The following is a 13397-nucleotide window of genomic DNA, read 5'->3' on the forward strand; positions in this document are numbered from 1 at the left end:
ACTCAGTTCACATTTTCCAAATTTACATGCACCTTGCCATTTCCATCGAAAATTTTTTATATGGTATTCCAAAATGTGCATAAATTAAGTGGATGGAAAGATAGCTACTGTGGCACAGTTGTATATTTCATGTGATGGTTTAATGATTAACACCCTCTTTGAATTGCATATCCAAACAGATCTAATGGGATTTTCTTTTTTCCCCCTCTCCAATAGGTAAATGGAACAGAAATTGAATATGAATTTGAAGAGATTACATTAGAGCGGGTAAGTGTGTCTCTCTCTTTCACATAGCATGCATCCATATATTTGCTGTATCCGTAGGCACATATTAAGCACATGTCATATTTTCTGCTCGTGTGGACTCTTCCGCCTGGTAATCCAATCATTCATGGCTTAGCCTGTGAGCATGATCTTCAAATGTAAGCATCAAACATGACCAGTCACAAAACAAACTTGGCCTTTAAATGTGAGATGATTGGATTGAATACATTTTTTGATTCGACTAGTCATTGTGTTCGGAGATATCTAGGAAAGGGAATTTGCCTGATCAAAAATTTAGCAAAACGTCTTGTGTCAAAGCCAAATTTGACACTTCATATTACTATATCCAAATTACTATATAATTATTAATATTTAGTATTTGCATGTGTTTTTCATTATATTTATTCATTTGATGGCATTTAAACTGCCATTAATCCCAATTTATGTTTGGAAAATGTAATTTGCAATACATGTAGTACTGTTTTTAAAAAATATATGAATCATCTGTTTATAATGATCAATCATCACGTTGATATTAAGACGAAATCACAAGAAAAAGATCAGTTGAAACAATACAAAATATTTCTTGAGTACAAAATCAGCTTTTTTTACACTGGTTTTTGAACAATCATGTCTCAATGAAAATTAGAGAAGTAAGAATGCTGTATTCAGTTTTGTGGTTACTGGAATAAATTGCATTTTTTAAATATATTAAAACAAACAAGCAGCTATTTAATCTTAATGTAATTAAGATATTTCACAATTCAACTTATTATATAGAAATATATTAAATGACACACTCGATTTTTACTTCAATGTAATTGATTTAGGTCTAATGAATGAACTTTATTATAATATATGCTTAAGCATTTTATATTAATTATTGCTATGCATTATTTTGGTTTTACCTTAAAAAAGAATGATCAATTTTAGCAGGAACTGAATTTAACTAAAGAAAATTAACTACTGATCCTAATCTAAAATATGTCAATATTTGCATCTTAAATTTGCATGTTAATGCTTTCTTATTTATACAGTCAAGCCCAACATTTTTTTTCATACAAAATTCTGGTTTAAAGATACTTTTGTTCAACCAGCAAGTTTTGTTTTAAAACTTTTGTTTTAGTTTTTTTTTTTTTTTTTTGGCCAGAAATGATACAGGCTTCTCCCAAAATATAAAAAGAGGCATCATTGTGGCAAAAAGGTATTCCTCAGCTTTTTTATATATACATTTAAACAAAAACTTTAAGGAAGAATTTACTAGGGGTATGAATAAGTTTGGGCTTGACTGTACAGTATCACTGAAAAAAATGTTGCATGCAGAACTGTTGCAAACAATTTATTTGTGTTGAATTTAAACAAACAAATTAAGTTTAATAATGTTCAACTTAATTTGTTTGTTTAAACTTTGCCCAAATAAATTGTTTACAACCACTTAACGTAAAAAAAAAAAAAATCAGTAAATCCAAGGAATCATCTTTGAATAATTTTTTTTCAGTGTACTATATATATATATATATATATATATATATATATATATATATATATATATATATATATATATATATATATATATATATATATATATATATATATATATATGTATGTATATATATATATATATATATATATATGTATGTATATATATATATATATATATATATATATATATATATATACACACACACACACACACACAAACACTGGGGGAAATAAGTATTCAACACGAAAATATATTGTAAATTCGAAATATATTCTAAAGCTGCTGAAATTTGAAAGTTGATGTTGATAAAAGATCCAAATATGAAAAGAAAACAGATCAAATTAGTTTACAAATGAAGTTATGTGTAATAAAATGAAATTACACAGAAAAAAGTATTGAACAGATGAAGAAAGGGAGGTGTAGAATGGCAGTGAAAGCCCAGACAGCAGCTGAAATCTTAGTTATTTGGCAAACCCCTTGCCCTTCAAAATGAGTATTAGATTTTTAGTCCAAGATCTACATTAGCAGGATGATGAAGATGAAGTCAGGGTGGGCATTTTAGCAAGACAATGATCCAAAACACAACCAAGGAAACTCTCAAATGCTTTCAGAGAAAGACAATCAAGCTTTAGAATGGCCCAACCTATCACCTGACTTGAATCCAATAGAAAATACAAATTAAAGATCAGTTTGGATAGACAAAACCCTCATCTGGAGCTTTAAATGTTCACTCTCAATAAAACTGAATAGATTCTGATTGGCTGTTAGCGTCTTCATCAGTTAAGAATAACGGAAAGTGTTACTGAAGCTTTAATTTAGAATGTAGAAATCACAGGACCCTCTTAATTGGGCCACTGGATGGGCTTTATTTGCAAGTGAAAGCCTGGGGTGCACAGTAGAGGCAGTGTGAGTGAAACGGAGAGAATTAGATGGCTGCGGATGACATTCTGGCAGCTGCAATCGGATCCACATGACTAGACACAGAGCACGGACAATAGCAAAGGTCAACTAGACCAGAGGGAGTGCAGATTTGTCCGACCCTGGAGAATAAGAGCTGAGGGTATATGTTCTGTGCTTTCTGCAGAATCCACTAAGATTACAAGCTCCAAAATTGGATACAAACCGAGATGATAACTCCGCTGCAAGAGCCCAGTCTCTTATTGTCACTCATATACAGTTGAAGTCAGAATTATTAACCTCCCTGTATATTTTTCCACAATTTCTGTTTTACATAAAGAAAATTTTTTTAACACATTTCTAAAAGTAATAGTTTTAATGACTAATTTCTAATAAATGATATATTTTTCTGATTTATCTTTGCCATGATGACAGTAAATAATATTTTGCTAGATAGTTTTCAAGATGCTAGTGTTCAGCCTAAAGTGCTGTTTAAAGCCTTAACTAGTTAGATTAACTAAGCAAGTTAGGGTAATTAGGCAAGTCATTGTATAGTAGGGATGCAGCGATTATAGATTTTGGTTGTACAATTATAGTCTGAGGAATAATCATCGTTTCACAGTTATCACAATTATTATGCATTCATTAACTTCAAAACACTACTAGTTTAGGAAATCTTGCACTGCAAAAAACAAAAAGTCAAGTGAACTTAAACCGTTTGATAAAGTTGACTTTTGAGTTTACAGTACATGAAAACTTATATTTTAAAGTGTTGTTTATTGCTACTCAGTAACCAAATAATACAGCTCAAAATAATAATAAAAAACAAACAATAGTCAATAGTCCATTTCTCTTTGGACTTAAGTGTGAAAAAAGTTGTTGACATTTAAACATACAGTAAGTAATAGGTTTACAATGAAAATAGATGACAAAACAATGAATAAATAAAAATAAGACTAAATAAATAAAAAAATATATTCGTCTAATGTAAATTTAGTTTTGAACGATTGTTCACCTTTATTTTCTATATTGTATAAAATTATTGTACTTTATACTTTTATAATTATTATTGATTATTAAAATGATAGCTTACTGATTGTTATATTCAGCAAAAAAGACGGCAATTTCATATTTTACCATGTATTTCCTCTGATAATATTGTGTTCATAGCTTGACATTAACAGGGTTCATACGGTCATGGAAAACATGGAAAAGTCATGGAATTTTGACAACGCATTTTCCAGGCCTGGAAAAGTTTTGGAAAAACAGAAAAACTCACAAAGTTTTGGATAAGTCATGGAAATTAGTTTACCAAATATATGTGTACTTGAATTAGGGCTGCACACATTTGGACAAATCTGGCATTATGATATTTTGTATTTCTGTGATATATATATATATATATATATATATATATATATATATATATATATATATATAGTCACTGGCATTTTTATTTTGGGGGTCACGGGCTAAAAAGTTTGGGAACCCCTGCTATAGACAATTGAAATAATAATAATAATTGCTTAAGAGGACCAATAATATTGACAATAATTACATTTTTAAACTGTTGGTATTGTAACCGAAATAAAACAAATCAGACTTTCTCCAGAAGAAAAAAAATATTATAGGAAGAACTTTAAAAAATTCCTTTCTCTGTTAATCATCGTTTGGGAAATATTTAAAAAATAAAAAAAAAAATTTCAGGGGCAAATAATTGTGACTTCAACTGTATATCTTTCTCTCTATTGAAAACCATTGCTGGTATTGCATATTGTAGCACTGTGCATGTACATATGGTTGATCTGACTTCTTCAAATAGCAAGATCACTTATCAACAACGATTATTTTTCTTTAGAATGCATTTAGTTTAAAGCTTAAAGGTCTGTGTATTATACAGAGGAAGCACCTTGGAGAGTTTAGTCATAAACACGTCACTTCAAAATATTAGCCTGTTACTCTGTTTATGTCTTTTAGATGGTAAATGTGGCTGTAGCTCACACTTTTTTTGATTTGTTGGTTTGCACTGCTCAGATGCACAAGCCGTGCCAAAGTGTAAACACTGATGAGTCATAAGTAAAAAGTGCCTCTCCGACAAATATACTGTTACGCTTCTGTTTTTTGGCTCAGTTTTATTTTTGTGTATGTGGTTGTGCTACTTAGGTCTTTTGTACGAGGCAAATTACTATTAAATCAATCACTATTAAAAGATTTACTTTTTTAATTTATTTTCAGATAGCGTACAAGGAATCATTTCTTATTTGTTTTAATAATTGTAGGCTGTGAATTCAGAAGCGTAACACTCAGATAGGGGTGGGCTGCTTGAACAAAATTCTATTTCACGGTATGAGTAATTTTATTTCACGTTAATATGTTTTACGATATAGTCATTTAAACAGGTAGTTATTCCAGGAAATCAACAAAAAGGTTATGATAAATATTCATCAATATTTTTAAAAAATGTTTTATTGTTTTTAGCTTGTTAATTTACAGTAAACGAGAAATATATGATGTTTGCTGATGTATTCTAACTTCTGTTTGGCTAGATCTACAGTATGCAGCTTTTCTTTTGTGGTTCTAATGTTTAGACTTTTTTTAACTGAAGAAAAAATAATCTCCTCCTGTAATATATTCCTATCTATATCCATATCTCCTCAGGGTAACTCAGGGTTGGGGTTTAGTATAGCAGGCGGCACAGATAACCCTCACATTGGCGATGATCCCGGAATCTTCATTACAAAAATCATTCCTGGGGGAGCAGCGGCTGAAGACGGCAGACTCAGGTGGGACAGTGTCTCTAAACACACTTGTTTACTGTTATTATGAAATCATAATTCATTGTTTCAATGTGGATTGTTTCAATATAGCTTTACAATAATAACAAATATGTGAAGCTTCTTTTAAAACAGTCTGAACTCAGTCCAGTGTTGATTCAGTTCAGTTCAATAACAATGTATTACTATTCAGCTATAAGCAGCTCTGTAGAATATACAAGGTAAACGTTTCTAAATTGGTATCTAACCTTTTAAATCTGCAGAACTTTGTCCATTGTGTCAGAGTTTCTTCATAGTACAAAATATACTTTAAAGTATAAAAAATGACAAGTACCATGTCATGGTCTTGGAGCATTCAAACCTCAACAAAAATCACTTTTGGAGCCTTCATTTCTGAGTTTATGGAAGTAAAACAGTGGCCTCAGGGTTGTCTGGTCTACATTTATGTCCACTGCTCAAGTAATTGTCAGCGTTTGATGTCGATTTGAAATATTGTAATGTATTAATGAGTGGTCAAGCAGAACAGCTGTAGAAGCTTGTTCTTGTTAGCTGAAATTTGCACTCATGTACATGATAACTTTTTACAGTTATAATACATTTTTAACAAACATTTATTTTCAATGTAATTTTATTAATACTGTAAAAAAAAATTAGATGTTAGTATTAGTATGTTAGTCTTATAGAATATCTATGAGTTATAAGCAAGTTTGCATTAAAAGATTTCAACTTTCAAAGCTTGCAGATTACTTTGATGGACCAACTAATTCTGACGTGTCCTTTAAAGCTGCTAAAATCAGTAATTTATTCACATGTCATGGTCTTGGAGCATTCAAAACTGACCAAAAATCAATTTTGAAGTCTTCGTTTCTGAGTTTATGCAAGGAAACATGTCGATTTGAAATATTCTAATGCATTAATGAGTGGTCAAAGGACATAGTTATGGAAGCTTGTTCCTGCCAGCTTGTTAGATGAAATTTGCACTCATGTTTATGATAACGTTCTACAGTTATAATAAGTTTTTAACAAACATTTATTTTCAATGTAATTTTATTAGTACTGTAAAAATGTTTAGATGTTAGTATCAGTATGTTATTCTAATATAATATCTACAGTATAAGCTATAACCAAGTTTGCATTAAGAAGAAATAAATATTCCAAGCTTGCAGATTACTTTGATCAACAAATTCTGACGTGTCCTTTAAAGCTGCTAAAGTCATTTATTCACATGTCATGTTCAAAAGAAAAGATCCGAATTACTACACTGTATATATATTTGTAATTACCAAAAAATTAAGTCAGGATTTCAAGATATTAACTGAGAATTAAAGCTCAATAATTCAGAGTTTTGAAACATTGGCTTAGAATGAAATAAGAGTCAGAATATTAAATTAAAAGGTCACACTTACCTTTTTTATTTCTACATTTTTAAAACCTTAAATTTTCTTGAATAACTCTTTCTTAAGATAAATCCAGTAGATCATTAGGTAATTTACTTTGTTGAGAAATAATGCTCATTGCTCTTGCTTCTTGGAGCAATTCCTTTCCCTCTTCTTCTCTCTCTTGCTCTTTCCTTTCCCTCTCCCTGCTGTAAATGATTGAAATGGGGCTGTTTATCACAGCCCTAATGTCTCTCTGGAGAGCTGAAGTACCTGAAGTTTTCTGCTGACTGCCACACACTCTGACCGCGAGGTGCTTTAAAAAATTTACCATCTGCAAGGTCTGAGGTGAAGTGTGTGGATATAACGAATAGACCTGACCAAATCACTCTGGGATTATGTCAATCTTCTAGGGAAAAAAACAAACAAATATGCATTATACATTTTATGTAAAAACTTCTTCCACTCTTGAACTTAGCCCATTGAAGTTGTGAAATTCGGCACAGAGGACAGTCTGACTATTAACCACAAGAGATTTTCAGTATCCAGTGTTCCCACGGGTCATGCGATTTCTGGAATGTCATGGCATGTTGGGATTCTCCCTTATTTTACAATTCTAGCCCGCTATTAATCCGTTCAGCTATTTTTCGTATTTCTTCTGTATTTTTAATCTATCTTAGCAGGGTGGCAATAAACATCAAAGAGCCGATACTCCCTATATGCAACCCATACCACCGAACCATCAGGAGACGCCCCATGCTCATAAATGTGAATCTGTTCTGTGGTTTCATTTTATTTAGGCATGAATATACTTTAAAATAAATAGGCACCATTGCCCCTCCTATGCAATCACCAAAACAGTTAGTTCATAGTGGTGCGTTTCTGTCAGTATCGCTTCATAGTGATTAATAAACACTGTTTCCCAAACAGATTTTGCACACACTATTTGAAGCGGAGCAAAAGTGCGTGTTTGAACAGACATATACACACAATAATATTATCTAAACATGTCGATCCTGGTGGGTTTTCTTTTAAACACAACACATTTTGTCTTAAATGAGCATGAAAGTTAGGAAACCAATCGAGTGCTTTCATTATAGATATGTGCATTTTTTTAAGTGACACCTCTGTTATTTAATGTAATCAAATGAAAAATCTAAACGAGAGACCCCTTATTTTCATACCCCAATGTTGACAGGTATATGTGTTATGGTTTTTTAAAACATCTATTCCAGACATTGTAAGTCAGGAGATTTTATATATATATTTTCCAAGTCATTAGATGTCTATTCATACTCATAGATTTTCCTTTAACATTTATCAAAATCAAATTTTACTATACTATATTTTTATAGCATTGTTTCACATTTTGCATATTGTTATGGATTGTCTTTTTTCTGTGCCGTTTTATTTCTTTTCCTGCTTGCAATCAAATATATTAAAACAGTATGATGAAAAAATTACAGTTTACGATAACTAGAAGCTCTAGTTATTTTATTTTGCTAAAAATGAATGGAAGTGATTGAGACCAGAAGTCTTGACACACCTGAGTTACAATGACCGTGCTGCTATACATGAAAAATAAGGTGGATTGGTCATGGACATTTGGCATGTTAGTCTGTGAACAAGGAAAAGTCAACGAATTTGGCATTTAGCTTAGAGTTGGAACCCTGCGTATCTCTCTGTTGTGCCACCAGTAGCTCAAATTTGCACTCATGTTTCTGATAACTTTTGACAGTTATAATATATTTTAACAAACTTTTTTTTTTCAATGTAGTTTTAATAATACTGTAAAAAAAAGATGTTGGTATCAGTATGTGGATGGCGGCATGATCGTCCCTGCTGAGCTGCGATATAAACAAAATGTTATTGGCTGTTTTAAAGGGAGGAGGGACTACTCTGTCCCACCCTGTCTTCATATTTCACTTCAATTTATGTCACACATTGAACCAAAATGCACTTCACATGACCTTTAAGATAAATACATACTTATTTGTACTGATTTTGTTTTCTTCTGATTCTTTGACTAAAGCCAAATGAATAGCTTTATTTTATTTCATGAGTTTTGTTTGCCATTTTAATATATTCATCCATTTTTCATAAAAATCAAACCAAATCATCTTCAGACAATGCTGACAAAAAGTTCTGAAACTTGTAAGTGGTCATGACACTGTAAATTCGCATATTCATCTGCATTTCTCAAAAAAACTTCGCCTCATTTTTAATGTCTTAAGGGGGTCTCACCAAGGTTATAATAGTTTTTGATTTTTCATTAGCTTTAGTCTTATTTAATTTAGATTTTTTAAATTTAGTTTGTTTAATTAGTTTTTAGAAGTAGATTTACTAGTTTTTATTAGTTTTTATATTTTTACATTTTTTAGTTTTAGTTTAGTTTTTATATGTTTTAATATTAGTTTGAGTGTTTTTTTTTTTTTGTAAATTAGGATATTTGTTAGGTGTAAGATTCAAAATCATCACAATATATACTGTATAATAAAAACTCTACCACTACCCTCTATCCATCCTCAAATTCAAATACAACAGCCCACAAGATAGCAGCCTTAATTAAAAAGGCTGCTTCTGAGGTTAAATGCACAGTAGAGATGGAAAGTTCAGATCTTTAGCGGGAACCGGATCTTTTGTGACAATCCTCCCATGTTTGCATTCAACATACCAAAATATGTAATCAGCAATCATAATTTCAGTCAGTTAAAACATCACCATGATCTAAAAAATTTCTTACAACTACGTTTAGCTACTCAACTGAAGCATGATTAACTACTTTAAAGCCCTTTACGACTTTCTGTTATGAAATAAACTTACGTTTCGCCATATCTTCTCATTTAAGCCCTTGGTTTACCCCCGCTGCAGTTTTCCACACTTAGTTCAATCATGAACTGTTTGTGTTCGGTTCATTGAATCCCACATGCGCAGTATTATCGGTTCACCGCTTCTCAAATCTGATCTCAGTGTACTGTTCTAATAACTAAATAACTCAGGGTACACTCTCAGAAATAAAGGTAGGCGAGCTGTCACTGGGGTGGAACCATTTCAAAAGCTACAAATTTGTACCTAAAAGGTCCATATTAATACCTCAAGAGTACATACAGTTTTAAGTACCTAAAAAGTACAAAACTGTTCCTCTTAATTTTTTAGGTACTAATATGTACTTTTGAGGTACCAATATGAAAAGGTTTAAAAAAAAGGTAGCTAGTGGATCTTGAAAGGTCTGGCCAGTGGCATCAGGACTACAGACTCTGAGGTACTGTACAGTCAAACACCAGGCATCGCAAAGTAAATAGGTTTACTTCTAAAAGGCTTATGGTATGTATTAAATACATTTACAGAGACAAACATTTTTGCTATAATTGTAGTTAAAGTTAGTTTTTTTTATGCACACAATACAGTTTAGTTAGTTCTTTTTTTAACTCACTTTTTTTTTTTTTAAATATCAGTTAACAAAAAATGATTTTCAATTCCAGTTTTTGTTTTTTCGTTCGTTTTTGTTTGCTATAATAACCTTGGGCCTCACCCCAGTCTCCGCTGCACCATTTCTTTAACAAACTGAAAACAATCATGTATGCACTCCGGTAGTGCCATTCAAGTTGCCATGCAATTCAGGATGTTGTTTAAATTCCTGCCTTGCCACAGAACTCCATCTCCATAGTTTTACATTAAACAACATTGTATTGGCATGTAGAATGTGGAATCCAAGAATATGCTTGCGAGTTTGTTTACAATCAGAATACTTCAAATGCTATTAAAATAAATTGTTTTTACCAAAACCGCATGATATGATTTTGCCAACAATCATTTTTCACCTCTACACTCTGGTTGTACATCAGCAATTATCTCGTTAGTTTCTATTTTAAGAAAGAATGTTAATATAAATGTGATTATTCAATAATATGACAAAACTCAATTAAGTCTTCAGAGTTATAAAAGAGCATTCTTTGACCAATTAGACGTTCCTCCTCGTTTTGAGAGTTTAATTGTTATCCGTAAGCTGTAGTGTTTCTATTCCTGGCTGGGTGTGTTTGAGATTCACGTCAGGGCCGATCAGGAGTTGATTGAGAGGGTTGTTTTATTAGAGCGAAACCTAATTAGATTGTGCTGGAGATCTGCAGATCTCCCAGTGTTTTGTATGCATGTGTGTGTCGTTGTGAGCAGCAGCTGCGTTCGACAGCCCTGTCTGAGCCTTTCACCCTGCTCTGCTCCATGACTTGGCTGTTTTCTTTTATTCTTCCTCTCTCAATCAGGTCTGTCAGGGCTTTGAGCATCAGCAGTCCTCCTTCTCTCCAGGCACTTTAGCGGTTCAGTATTCTGCTTTAGACCCTCAACCATATTTCCCCTTTGGTTCTCTTTCATTCTCCATCTCTGTCCAGCCCATAGTCTGCATTCTTTCTTTTAAAAGAGTACGACATTTTGAACGTTTTCCAATAAGCTGTGATAGATTTATGGTGAGTTGGAGCTGAACACCATTTAGAGAATCAATTACATTGTGTAGGGTTTTTTTTTTTCATTTTGGTACCCTTGTTTGACATTGAGAGTGCTGAAAGCGGAACTAGCTTTGGATAAATCATGTCAGGTTTAAGGATTCAAGGAGCAAAGTAAAAGGAAGTTGCATCAAAGATTATGAGTTGGAAAAAAGAATACATGTATAGTCAGGCTTTATACATGCAGTCCCTGAAAAAAATATGCAGATTTACTCAGGAAAAAAATGCAAATGACTGATTTGGACAAGTTTTTGCAAAATGAGTATTCGTTCATTGTTTTGCTGTGATAATAAAGCTGTCAATTAGAATTTTATATTTTTATTAGTTTTAAGCAAACATTTTGTACAATTAAGGTTGTATTTATTTCCATAATAACCCTTGCCGCCAAAAGAAGTTAACAAAAAAGTTAAATTCAAATAAAAATACACAAGGAAAAACCTTTTAATATTGAACTGACCTTATTCTGTGATGCGGAAGTGGACTCATTTTTGCCTAAATGACTCCAGATGACTTCAAATGACTAGAAATAATAAACGGCAGAAAACGGTCAAGCTACTTGCTCTACAAACAAAGTGTGTTCATGGCTATACAGACAAAGCAGAATTATATGATAAGAAAATATCAGTTTGCAGAATCAAGCAGAAAAACGAGCTGTTTTAACATCTAAAAATGAATGGAAGTGAATAGGACCGAAAGTTTCAAGCCAAAAAGATTCAAATGGCTGCTCGTATGTGAAGAATAAGATCAATACATTTGCAGTTAGACATATCAATTGTAAAAAATAATTCAAATAAATTAATACCTTCAATTAATTAATACGAATCAATGATCTGACATAGCGGTCTTCTACATGTGTTTGGAGTCAAACAATATTAGTGATCACATTTAAACCTGTTTACATAAATGACTTTTGTACTATTGCATCATTTATTATTATTTTATATAGGCTTTAATTTACTACAAGTTATTAGTTCACATAGTAAATCTGCTATGTGCTTTTGTCATTTTTAATAGTTTGTGTGTGTGTGTGGGGGGGGGGGGGTATGTCAGTGTGGCTGTTATTGTTATATTTAATGGAATTCTATTTAGTTAGCTGCCAAGAAAATGTTATTATTATTATAATAATTATTATTATTATTATTATTATTATTATTATTATTATTATTATTAAATGTCTTTCTTAAGTTATTTTTGCCTAGTAAAATTAGCAAAAATGTATACATTTGCAGTTAGACAATAACAATAATATTGCTTTAATAGGAAATTAACTCCTAGATTAACTAAGAAATAATTATTTTATTTATTTTTGGTGTGGTCAGAGATAAATCTTGTAAATCCTTAATTTTGAGCTCTGAAAAGTCATCTGAAATAAAAACTATTGCAATGTGACACAACCCATTTACTCATGCATATTGAGCAAGCTCATATACTCACACAACACACAAAAAGTTAAATGAATAAGAAGGCATGTGAACATAACACAACATTTAAATCAAGTAATTTTATCATGTCAAATTTATGCATATAAAATGTATTTTCCTAACCAAAAAATTGTGGCTAGTAATATTGGTGAGTGGCTAGTAATATTGGAAATCTACTAGCCAAAGTGGCTGGTGATCAGAAAAGTTAATGTCAAGCCCTGCCTACAATTAGTTAATACAACATGTGTTTGAAGTCAAACAATATTAGTGATCACATTTAAACCTGTTTACACAAATTTCTTTATATAAATAATATTTGTTGTTTTTATACTATTGTGTTGTTTATTATTGAGTTATTAAGTTATTAAGAAATGTTATTAGGAAATGTTTTTATTATTATTATTATTATTATTAAATATTTTTTTTACCTCGTTAAGTTATCAAAAATGTCTCAAATCCTTAAATTATCTAGATAAAACAAAAAACGAAAATGTTTCATTCTCAACATATATGTGTACTTTAATTATACTTGTTTGTATTCGATGTTTGATGTAACCTCAACTGAAAAATGTAGAGCGGGTGGGACAGAGTAGCTCCTCCCCTTTTTAAAAAACAGCCAATAACATTTCGTTTTGGTCACAGCTCTGTCAGTGAGAGTGGTTGAGCTCAAGCGCATTAAATAAAAA

At 31.6% G+C, this 13397-nt stretch overlaps 1 protein-coding gene across 6 annotated transcripts in view; it reads left to right on the top strand.

Moving 5' to 3' along the window:
- dlg2 (discs, large homolog 2 (Drosophila)) overlaps positions 1 to 13397 on the top strand; it is a gene marked incomplete at its 5' end in the record, with an annotated part of 395575 nt that overhangs the window by 247063 nt on the left and 135115 nt on the right. For all 6 annotated transcript variants that reach the window (NM_001443107.1, NM_001012378.4, NM_001443110.1 and 3 more), the window contains 2 exon segments: positions 217 to 267; positions 5303 to 5427. In NM_001443107.1, coding sequence (NP_001430036.1) covers positions 217 to 267; positions 5303 to 5427 — 176 coding nt within the window.

The sequence above is a fragment of the Danio rerio genome, chromosome 10, assembly GCF_052040795.2.
Source record: "Danio rerio strain M-AB ecotype USA chromosome 10, GRCz13ab, whole genome shotgun sequence".
NCBI lineage: Eukaryota > Metazoa > Chordata > Actinopteri > Cypriniformes > Danionidae > Danio > Danio rerio.